Raw genomic sequence first — 12,342 nt, 5'->3', positions numbered from 1 at the left:
CTGACATCTTCACCGGGAGGAATACTACACCTCCCCGCCGCTGTGGAGGGGGGAGGTCTCCCGAGGCAGACAGGTGGATTTATCCGTGTGCTGGTGTCTTGGTTTTGTTGCTGGGGGGGTGGGGTGGGGGGAAGGCACTGAATGGAGGAGAAACTAGTGGATTAATGTGACCAGAGGAGAGTCGTAGATGTGACTCCCACTCCTGCCGAGGGCACCCGAATGGAGTAACAGGCTGCAATGTCATCTCCACCTGGCCGCCTGGAGAGATGTGTCACGGGAATGGGGTGAGTGATGACACTGGATAATATTTGCATCGTAGTGGACTGATGATTTTCTGTGCTGTGAGTGAAACTCACACAGAGAGGGAGACGCTGGAGATGGAGCATCGTTTTTGTTCTGGCGCACACTCTCCCCTCAAAGTGGAGCAGTGACGGCTGGTTTGTGTTCCTCTTTGCGCTTAGTCCGAGTCCGCGACACTCAACCTGCTGCTGCGTGTCCTACATTACACGAGCTACAGAGTCACAGAGTCAGAGAGGAGCGTGAGGGGAATATTCGCTCAGGAGCCACAGGCTGTTTTTAACGCGCGCGCTCTCCCTCTTTCCAACACCAAACACACCCCCCCCCCTCGCTCTCTCTCTCTAACACACACGCACGCGTTTGTGCAGCTATATCCTTATAAGGACTTTCATCTCATTGACTTCCATTCACTTGGAGTCTAAACGAAGCCTTACCCAAAACCTAACCCAACCTCAACTTATCAATATCATCAGACACGAAGCATTCTGCCCAATTAGGACCAGGATTTGGTCTTCATGAGGACTGCTGGTCCTGATTTAGGCCAGTGTTTATGCCAGAAATACACACACTTTTCTTTTTTTTTTTAAGGCATTCTCAGTGACGTGCACGAGGCACATAGATGTATCCGCTACCCCTTTACCTTAACCATACCCATCCTAACCAAACGGCTAATCCCAACCCTTAATTTAACCTGAATCTGAACCTAATTCTAACCCTCACCCTGAACTCTGAACCCTAAAGAGGCGTTTAAAGTTGAGAGGACCAGCAAAAATGAATGTCCCCGCAAGGTCAACATGTCCTCCCAACAATTGTTTTTTGTCCTCATTCTACTACAGACGTATACATGTACACACACAAATACACATGCAATTCAAAGAGTTAGATTGTGAATGGCTTTTGGTGAATTTAACGACATCATCATCATCATCATCAGCAGCAGCAGCTTCAGTGTGTGTAGGCGCGCGTCCTTCCATTGAGCACAGTGGAATTCAACAAGTCTGCGTATTGTGGAGCTGCACCTCAATAAACATTAACAGACCTGTTGTTATAATTCTCTTTTTTTTATGTTCCCCTTTTTCCAGATCAAGTTTGAACACTTTTCCTCTGGTTTCACTGACGCAGTGAGAAAGAATCAAAATGCCAGTAGACGCTCAGGTCTCGGCGGCTGCTGCCCGCACGGGCCCTCGCGCCAGCGCGCCACTAAAACTCATGAGCATTCATCTCACGGACTCCGAAGAAGAAGGCGCAAAACCCCCGCGACCGCAAACCTGCAGCAGCCACGCTTTGTGACACCGAAGGTAAGGAGAGGAGGACACGGGAGAGAGAATGAGAGAAAAGGAGGGAGGGAGAGGGAGAGGGAGAGGGAGGAGGACGCAGCGGCCGCGCGTCGCTGAGCGGCGCTGTTGCATCACATTCTCCTGCTTGACGAGAGGCCATGTAATGAATTCATATCTCAAATTACGGTTTTCAGGCTTTGAATGCAGTCACGTTGTGGAAACACATTTTTCTTCCTTTTTCCTGCCGCTTCTCGTGCCAAGTCTGACACACCAAGTGTCCTCCTCCTCCTCCTCCTCCTCCTCTTCCTCCTCCTCTTCTTCTCAGGGACACACAAGCCATCACACACGCGCACAGACAGATGTTACATGGGATGTAACGATAAGTGCATGACTTATCAAAGTACTGTATGGGAGAGTGACATGACAGCACACACAGGCCCGCGATTCTCGGTTTAGAGCCACATGTTTCCATCAGAGACTGCAAATAATGTCCTTTAAAGAAAAAAAAGCTAAATACTGTGTGTGTGTGTGTGTGCGCGCGTGCTGGTTTCATCACAATCACGACCACTCACGCCTGCTCACCAGTGAACTATAGGGAGGGAGAGTGATGATGTGCTCAGCAGTAGCCTATTTCCTTGAATAGTGGGATGACACTAAAGGAGATCAACTCTGTGGGGCATCAACACAAGCAGCGAGCTGTTGCTCTCTTCATTAATATAAATATCTTTTTACAAAGCTGCAATGAATTCCTGGGGGGGGTTGGTGTTCTTATAATACCTTTTAAACCCACATAGTTTGCATACTTCTCTATTCACTTTGCTTTTTTTTTGTCCAGAGAGAGAGAGAGAGTTTCCTGTTCTTATCAACTGCTTAAACCGAGCTAAACAGAATCAAAAGCATACAAATATTAAATTCTCAGTGATGCGATGCACACGACCGAGACTCCAGCGTGACACAGTATAGTTTAAATGATGTGTCGAGATTCATCTCACCGAGCTGCTCACTGAAGCGTCTCTGTTGTTGGAGGAGCAGGTAGCGTAGTTCAGAACTCATCGTCTCTGAGCGGCCTGTCGGCGTGCGTTTCTCTGCAGGTAAAGCCATTCAATCCCGAACATTTAATGTGCCGAGCACATAAAACATGTTGCGCTGCCTTTAACAACACAGCCCTTGGGAGATTGTTTTCATGGCACCTAAGTGGAAGTGGTGATATTCACCAAAACAGTTCCTCTTACTGTGATCTAAAAGATTTAGTTCCTATTTTGCTCTGCTAAGTGCAAAATAGTTTTTTTTCCTAGTGTACAAAGTACACACATCACTTTGAAGAGGGTGTTGTGACATATTTTTGTAGAATAGAGGTCAAAGGTGAGTGCTCATATGACTCCAGCCTTTTTCTATGCCCAATTCTGATTTGTGAAATTGTTCTTTTTTTTTCTCCCTTCATCAGATAAAATATAACGACAAAGGATACACAAAATTGCTTAAGCTAAATAAAAATGTATTGAACAACATTAACGGTCTGTCATTAACGCACTGCAGTGTGCTTGTATATTTTATATAAACATATCATGTGAACTTCATATCATATACTCCAAAAACTGCACTTTGTAGAGTAAACTTGAATGTACGTTACGTTGTTGTAACAGATGATTTTTTTTTAGAACAAAATGTGTAAAAGTACTATACTGGTGATTTATAAAGATAAATATTATGATGATGATTATAAATAAAAACGGTAAAAAGCAGGGCCCAATTGATTAATCGGTCTACCTCTAATTTAGGGCTACAACTAACTGAATCTTGATGAATCAAGTCATTGTTTGGTCCTGTGTTTCCCAAACCTGAAACTGCTGAAAAACCTTGATCTGTTCCTTTGTGCCAGACCCAATTGCCAAGTAATTCACAGCCATTAGACTGAGTTCAGCAATTGGATGTAGAGTTAAGCTCTGCTGTGTGAAGCTAATCAGGAAGTAAGAAAACACTGAATAGCCACAAGAGAGCGACGCCACTGCTTGAAAAAAAATCTATGGGAAAATGAGTCCGCTTCTCACTTGATTTATTATGTCATTAAAACATTTCTTGAGGAGTTCATGGTCTCAGTCACATGGGGCTTCTTCAACAGAACATGATTGTGGATTTTCGTAAATGATGTTCCCATTTAGAACTAGGGCAGAGCAATTGATCGAAATTTTACCGAAATGACTAAACAGCCGTCTGCGAGGCACAATATTTTTTAAACCCAAAATGTGTGTCAAAATATAATTTCAGATTAATTATTGTCTTGACCTATACACATTTTATTCTACAGACGGAAGGGAACGTCTTTCTTTCTCACAGATCTGCACAAATATCACACATTAATCCTTTTAAATATGAGAATAATGATATAAACATCAGCATTCTCTCTGATATCGCAGATCAATTGCAATTCCTGTCAAAAATAATTGTAATTAGATGTATTCAAAATTGTTCAGACCTAATTTACAGCACATACTGTATGAGTGGACACCAGTGTGATTCCAATAGCAGAAAAAATGAAATTTTTGAAACACCAAAAAAGCAGTCAGAATCACATTTGTAGATAAGTAACATGGTTATGGCTCAGAAAACTGACACACATCTCTGGTTTGCAGCAGCTTATAGCAACACAAGCTCCTGGTGAGTGGCTTTTAATAATCTGCTCAACAATCTTAGGGCTGGAGCCCAAAATTAGTCCTAAAATTAGAGTTTTTTTTATTGCCTTTGAACTGGTGGCTTTTACTGCAAATGATCCAAAAGTATTGCAATTATTTTTGCGCTTTTACTGTGACACAGTCACAAAAAAAAGAGGCTTATCAGCAAAGTAGCTTTCCCGTAAAATAGTCTCTTTGGTCTTACTGAGCCGTAATATTTTCAGGTATTTTTTTTTTTTTAGATGAGCTGTCTTGTGTTGTAGCTCATTTTAAGATATTTCAGTCACACACAAACAAACTAAGAATCCTCACATCTGCTCCTTTTCTTCTTTCTGCCTTTTTAATGCACAAATGGAGGGTTTTAAGTAGGAGGAAGCACATGATTTCAGCTGAGAGCTTATGAAGAATAATTATGAAGATGCTTGAAAAGGGAAAAGCCAAAGACCCTGTGGGTGGAATATGCACCTTCTTGCCCTGCATTGTAGCTGCATTTGTCCTGAAGGAGATATTGACATATCCTGTGATAAGAGCTACAGCAAATAATCCCCGTCTCTGCACGGTGTCTTGGGTTGGAGCTCACCATCCACCAAAGCTGACAAACTGCTTATTTGAAGAAAGGAATAAACAAACAAGGAAACAACAAAACAAAACAAAAACACACGCTTAGATGAAAAGTGATGGAGTTCTGCTCGGAGCATTAAACCAGAGCACGTGCAGTCACCAAGCCTCTGGCATGGCCTTTAGCTGTCATCTGCTGAACGAGTGCTCTCTTTAAAGTCAATTAAACCTTCTACTATGCGTGTACTGCATTGCGTCAGACGGTGTCGTCCCGAGAAGAGCCAGCGCTGACATTTGCACTGACAAAACTGAACTCCTAATTGAACTCCCTCTTTCTTCACTGTCGGAGCGACGTAACGAGCCCTGCCCTCACACTTGGTGTCTTTGTACTCACAATCACAGGTCACGTGCTGCTCACATGAGCCTCCAGAAGATGAAAATGAGTGTTTTCATGTTCCTGTTCCCAGTAATTACCAGTGCAAAGCACTGAGTGACATATGATAATGAGTCATTTGACCCCTGCTGCTCTTCTTTTTTTTTTAATATTGATGTGTGATAGCACGGCCTCACACAAGTTAATAACCCCAAAAGCCTCTTATGAAACTGCTGTTTAATCATTTGATCAAAACTCAGTCAGGGATCTCATTTAATGAGTTAGTCGGCCATATTAAGTCATAATAAGCAGTGTTTGACTAATTCACATTTTCAAAGTGTAATTTCTGGAATCGAGTTTTATCATTGTGCTTCTCATCAGCTCACTGGACCAACTCATAACCACAAAACAGAATTCATAGTAGAAATTAGGGCTGCAACTAACGATTATTTCCATGATCGATTAATCTGTCAGAAAATGTTGATCGGTGTTTACCAAACCAGGAAATGATGATGTTTTCAAATGTCTGTGTTCTGTTGTATGGAGCAAAGACACCAGCAAATATTCACATTTGAGGAGCTGAAAAATCAGAGAACGAAAACAAAACCGTCAATAATCGATGAATTGAATAATGGATGCAGCCCTAATAGAAATCTTATCTGTGTTCATGTGATAATAATAAAGATAGCAAGCTGGATCTGTAATTCCATAATAAAAAGCATAAATGTAAATCAATTGATTTTGATTTTGAGAGACTGACATTTCAGCAGTTTCCCAGTGTCCGCTTACAAAAATAGTGTTTCTGTAGTCCCATGTTGAGAGACGTACCAAAATATCTGATCAATACTGCTCCGGTTATCGGCGCCCTTTTGTTGGTCCAGCTCAGGCCGCTAGAAAAATGTGTGTTCATTTGTCAACAGAATCATAACTTATGTGTGACGGTCGAGAAAAGTGGCGGCGTATTTACGTGCAGCGCTGCAGATTTCACTCACACATTAAAAGCTTATCTTCTTTTTGTGATAAACAGCCACATGCCAAGAAGGAAGACTACAGAACGTTGGATGTCTTCCATCGTTTGTCTTTTTTATGGAATTTATTTGGCGAGCTGCAACGTGTCGTCACGCCATTTTACGTAAGTGACACTGCCGCGAAGATTCCTCCGTACTTTGCGTATCCAGCCCACATAATGAACCTGAAGTTGGATCCAGATCCAAACGAGGCTTTAATCTGAAGTGTCACAGGAGGCTTTGACCAATCCCACGGCAGTTCAGAGGGAAAGAGATATCTAGATGTAGACTCTGCATTTGGTAGAATTGTTGCTCCTACAGCACAGGAAACAACTGCCTGCAAAGAAACCTAAAAAAAAGAAGAGACAATAAAACGTTTCGATATTAGAGAACAAGAGACTTTCTCGGTTCATCTGTTATGTATGAAATGAGTGTTCCTGTCCATGCTCGTGATGAGGAGCTCACAAAAGGGGCGGCGATCCCAAAAATTAAGTTTCAGCTGTTTCCTTCCTACAATGGCTTTAATGTTTCATCATTTCTGTGTTGAAAAGCTGCAGGAGCATGGTTCTGCAGCATGCACATTGCATCTGATCCCTACACACCATCAGCGTGTGTGTAATTGTTTTGAAGAGTGTTCATCTGCTTCAGATTTCATGTAAAGTATCTTCCAGATCCAGCCCAACTTAAAAAATAAATAAATAAATAAATACTTAACTGATAGGATTTAAGTACATTTATTTTCTCAAACCAGAGAAATAATCATTGTTATTGCTCCAGCTAAGATTTGGTTTTAGAAATCAACTCAAATGACACATTTAAAACTTGTATTTGTGCTTTTTGTAACTTAGAGGGAGGTGTTTTTTGATGCTGAAACTCAGATTAATCTTGATCCAACTGGAGAGGTGGTTTCAGGGAGGCTTTGGAGACAGGACAAGCATCATCGTGCTGCAACCAAGAAATGTCCATGTATGCAGCCAGAATCAAAAGCTGAATTCTGTGTTAGTATTTTAAATGTTTTAATCTTTCAAAACAGGCTCTCTTCCCAATATAGCCCTGCTGCAGACAGATGGAGTAACTGGGTTATTAATAAAATGGCCTTTTGAACCTTTACATTTTTTATGAATAGCTTTGAATCATGTTCTTATGAGGAGTTATTACTTCTAGATTATGTTTGCTTTTCAATAAGACCTTGAATGCTTGAACGTTCATGTTGCAACATCCTCCATTATCCTGTTGAAGAATGCTGTAACTAATATTATTTGTTAGACGCGAGATAAAATGTTTAAAGGGTGTTAATAATTTACGAGTTGTACGGAGGCCTGTAGTCCTTGTCTGTCATCTCTGAACGACATAGTGCACGTTATGCTGCCAACAAGCTCCGATGTAGGGATTGCAACTCATCAATTATTTTAAAAGCTGCATTAATTGGAATTTTTTTGGCCACTTGACAGCAACAACAAGCTGTAAACACAACACTGACAAATTATCACCTTGTAAATTTGTTAACACAAAATGTGTCAGCAGACAATTGCTTATTTACACATCCAGGCATGGAACAACATGAGCTTTCATTCTCTAACGCAGCCATTCGCAACGTAATCTGAAAGTCTGAGGGCCACACCCAATAATTGGGTGACTCGCCACGGCAAAAGTAGCAACAAGTCGGCCCAGTGCCAACCGATTAAACAAAGCAAAATAAATAAATAAAATTAAATAAGGAATTTTCATTTTTTTCAAAATTATGCAAGTTGAAGTTTCGAGGAAGCCACTACATGCTTCAAATCAGAGTATTGTGGGACTTAAAACAATAAACTTTGTATTTGAATTAAGGTTTTTTGGTTGCTGTGAATCGATTCCTAGTTAGGATGTGGTTGTTGTTGTTTTTTAGCTACTTAATATGCAGCCGAGGCTGCCGGCCACACCTCACTGTCACTGTGCTTCAAGAAGCAGCTGTGTGTTAAATGAGGATGGAGAAGGAAAAACGCGGAAGAACTAAATCGTGGCTGTTCTTCTTAACAAAGACAGAAGCTTCTGGTCATGCCAATTTAAGCTAAGGGGCTTTATGCTAACACGTTAGCATAAAAGTTAGCAGAGATCACAAAGTTTCTCCAGAGCTTATGTACAACAAACGGATTCATTATTTAGCTGCCGAAAGAGAGCAGGACATGAGAATAACTGGACACCTTGAGGAACAGACACAGTAGTTATGTCTGAGATGATAACATGACGCCAGCACCCTGAACCTCCTATTAACCTTCTATCTTCTTATGGGGGTGAGTTTTCCTTTAGTTGTCCATCTGCATTATGATAGTGTTCAGTCAAATTCACATACAGGGATTAAAACTGTTTCTGTGTAAGACACTGTCTTTTAATAATCCACTTTTCATTCAGAACATTATGTGGCTACATTGTTATTAACTAGCTCCAGGGCCGGCCCAAACATTTATGGGGCCCTAAGCCGAATTTGATTTGGAGGGGGCACGCTCACCATCTCAAATGTACCTCAATAAATTGCATTAACTATATTATAGCAGTGTTATTTACTCCAAACCAGTGTCACTCTTGTTTTTGTTTTGTTTTGTTTGGGGAGTAAAATCACATGGCCTACTTTTAGTTTGCACTTTCATATTTCTACACTGTGTGTAGTGATACTGGACTTGAATTGAAAAAAACCCAAAACATGTATGATTAACACTATTCATATATGTTGTTTTTTCTGTCGAATTCTGTGATCATTGGAATTTGGAATGAAGTGATGCGACTTAAAGCTAGTCTTATATTAGCGAGCTGTCAATGAGTTTAACTCATGCAACATGTCTATATATATATCTATCTAAATATATACACTTATATATATATATATATATAAAGATATCTACATTTCTTTCAAATGATAAAATTATGTCCTCCCACACCTGATCACCAGGGGGCTCCAAGCAGCCGCTCAGTTTGCTTATGCCTCAGCTAGCTCAGTATTGGTTTTTTTAAAATGCAAATACGTACAAAACTTGTGTTCGATCAGAAGATCGTATTATAAGCCGTAACAGGAGCATGTGAGCATCTGCTATTAATATGAATAACAAACCAACCTGATTAACTTTTTGTTTTTCATTTTTATGAAAGTTAAATTCATATTTCATTTTATTTTTCTCTGGGAAAACCACTGGGACCTCTTCATAGAACCCTTGGGGTCGCTAGACCTGTTATTGCTAAACTCTCACGTTTTGAAGTCAGTTCAGAGTGTGGTGATTTGTGTCTTAAAATAAGTTTATGAGTGCAGTGTTTGAAACCTACACACACCCTTTTGAAACATTAAATTCTTCCCAAAACCTGATTTTGATTAATACCAAGAAGGGGGAGGGAGAGAGGGGGCGTGGTCTGGTAGTGAGGTGAGCCTCTCAATCAGTGGAGAGAGAACGTTGACTTAAGCTTTGTTTAGTCTGCAGGCCAAATCAGAATTGTAAGCATATCCGATCAGAATCTGATCTTCCTCAACTGTTCACATTACTATATATTGCAAGTGACCAGATCTGATCTGGGTGTGTCCATATTGACATTGTCTAGTCTAATTTTCCACATGGATTACTTTAGTTACAGGCCACGACCCGGAAAATGAAGTGTAAACAAAATAGACAATAGACACGACAAGAAATCTGTGCCCATTTCTGTCCCAGATGGTTATGTGGAGCCACGAAGCAAACTTTCATCCGATTGTTAGAAAGCGACAGAAATGGAGGAGAGTGCTGCCTTTGCGTGCTGCCATCACCGCTGGAATGGCAGTGGAGCAATCTCCTCGTCCGCCCACCGTCTGTTGTTGTCCTCCGTTCTTTCTTAAAACAGATCTGTAAAAATCAGATTCAGAATCGTCTGGATGATGGAAGAGGGAGACGTCGTAAGATGGGTCAGTCAGGCACGGAGGATTTGAATGGGACTTGATGTATCGATATTCGGGGCTGAAGAATTTGGGAAAATAAAATATCGATATATCGCAGGATGGATATAATCGCTCAGCCCTACTACATACACATAAACACTGGTTTTCACCTGAAAAAAAGTGGTTTAGGGGTTTAGTTACACTTTAACTTTGATAAATCAGTGGTCACTGTTAAAACTAAGAGGCACACAGATGTGCTCTCCTTTGATGTCACTGTTCATCTTTCAGTTGAGAGCTTGAGGCTTTTTAAGATGGTGGATGTTTCATTTTGGATTGCAAACCCCACTGAGCCTATTTGAATACTGTGCTTTTGAATTAGCTTGATTAGTATTAAGCACAACATGTGGCTTTGAGAGTGAGAACATTTGCAGCTTCCCAGGAGGCTGAGTTGTTACCTTACCTGATGCCTTTTGTACTTCCCCAATCTGAGGATTTTGCCAAGCTCAAAAAGAGGCTTAGGCTTGTCTGAGTGTAGACAACCGGACGCGGACAGTTTGGCCTTAACTTAACACCCAAAAACCATTTTCTAATTTCATGCTTTTTTACAGACAACAGACTTTGGTTGAGACTGATTTAACACTGTTCCAGTTAAAACATCTTGAGCTTTTTAAATCCAATTTGATTTCCAGTTTTTCACGAGGGAACAAACCAGTCGAATATATCAGCAATATTTCATCACTTTGTGGGATAACTGTACGTGACTGAGGTCGTACTGATTCCATGAAAGATGTTTAACACTCTCATGAATCTGCATCGTATATATATTACATCACAATTAGGTCAATGTGTTACTGAGATGATTAATACATTTTCTTTTTCACTCTGAATCAAACTAAATTATTATACCCGAGGAGATGATACATCCACAATAAGGTTTTATATGGAGCTGCACAATCATATACTTCTGTCACACCATCACTCTGTTCGCAAAAAAGAACAGTTTTCCTCTTGATAAGCCCGTAGCTACATAATGAATGAAGAAGTGTGGCACTGAGCTCAGTCCTAACTCTGCCAATGATGTAAAGTCAGCAGTCAACGCGTTACATACTGTAACGATCTGCCCTAAAGAGACTCTTCAGTCGTTTGTGAAATTTACATTTTTGTTTTGATATGAGCGTCTGTCAGATGTTTTTACGTCTTTGTCTACTGTCCTGCTTTTGTGTTTTTTTTCTGCCACTCTGATATGTCCCACCTGTGTCCTGTTGTGCATTTGTTCTCTTTGCCCCTGGTCATCTTTGTCAGTTCACAGGTTCATCTCTCCAATCTTACCTCATCTGTCCAGCTCTCGACAGGCCTGGACACGCCAAGCCAGCCGTTGGCCATTTGGCCATCGATAAGTGTTGATTAGTGCCGTTGGGCCACCTCGGTGCCTTGTTACACATATGTTTGCTCTTGAAGGTGAACCACTGGTGGTTTTTCTGCCAATTCAGCATATTGACTCACTGGTGGAGGTTCATTAGATATTGGTGAAGGCGAAATCTATCTGATTGGCTGTCCGCTGAATGAATTATTGCATGGCACGAAAAACAAAAGTGACAAAACCAAAAAAGAAACAGGGACAGTAAAAAATGTCCTACAAAAGCACACGGTTGTCTATTATCTGTTATTCATCGATCACCCGGAGAATTAAATTAGCCAATTAAATTATCTCTATATTTATGCTTTGTTACAAATCCTGTAAGGCCGAGCAATTTAACGATTTAATGAATTAATTCAAATTAATGTTTTGGGAAGATTTGATTTTAATTAAAAATCGATTTCTCTGTAACTTTCATGGCCGTTCCCCCTTGAGCGTCGGCAGGTCATGGTGGTGCAGCACTACAGCTCATTCCACCCGTTATTTCCTCAGAGAGTCCATCAAGATGGCAGCAAGAAGTGATGACCTGTTCCCCAAAGACGCTCAGTCCCCTCAATGAAAAGTCCTCGTGAGTTAAATAAAAATATCTAAATACGTCTAAATCTAAAGGTTTTTTGACACTCAAGCTCAAGTTATTATTTATTACTGATCCAGTGAATGTTGTCTATGCTCCTTTCACTTAGATTGCAGTAATTCAGTGTTTTTTGTGTCCACCCCAGTCAAAGGTCGGTCTCTTGTCTCTAATTTGTACAAACACAGCACCGATGAGACTTCCTGGAGGATTGACTCTGCCTTTATTGATTTAGCTGTAGATTTTGTTTTGCGTGTAATTTATCCACATATCACAGTTTTACTGCGGTCTAAACAGTA

The 12,342-nt window shown here is 40.8% G+C and overlaps 1 protein-coding gene across 1 annotated transcript in view; it reads left to right on the top strand.

The window, feature by feature from the left end:
- Nucleotides 1–266: 266 nt before the first annotated feature.
- Nucleotides 267–12,342, top strand: part of grin2ab (glutamate receptor, ionotropic, N-methyl D-aspartate 2A, b) — a gene marked incomplete at both ends in the record, with an annotated part of 126,648 nt that continues 114,572 nt past the window's right edge. Inside the window, 2 exons of the mRNA XM_083909503.1 lie at nt 267–284; nt 1,380–1,595. Coding sequence (XP_083765629.1) covers nt 267–284; nt 1,380–1,595 — 234 coding nt within the window. The remainder of the gene's footprint in view (nt 285–1,379; nt 1,596–12,342) is intronic.

The sequence above is a fragment of the Microchirus variegatus genome (assembly GCF_963457635.1).
Source record: "Microchirus variegatus genome assembly, chromosome: 23".
NCBI lineage: Eukaryota > Metazoa > Chordata > Actinopteri > Pleuronectiformes > Soleidae > Microchirus > Microchirus variegatus.
The sequence above is the reverse complement of the archived record's forward strand: the minus strand, read 5'-3'. Positions and strand labels throughout refer to the sequence as shown.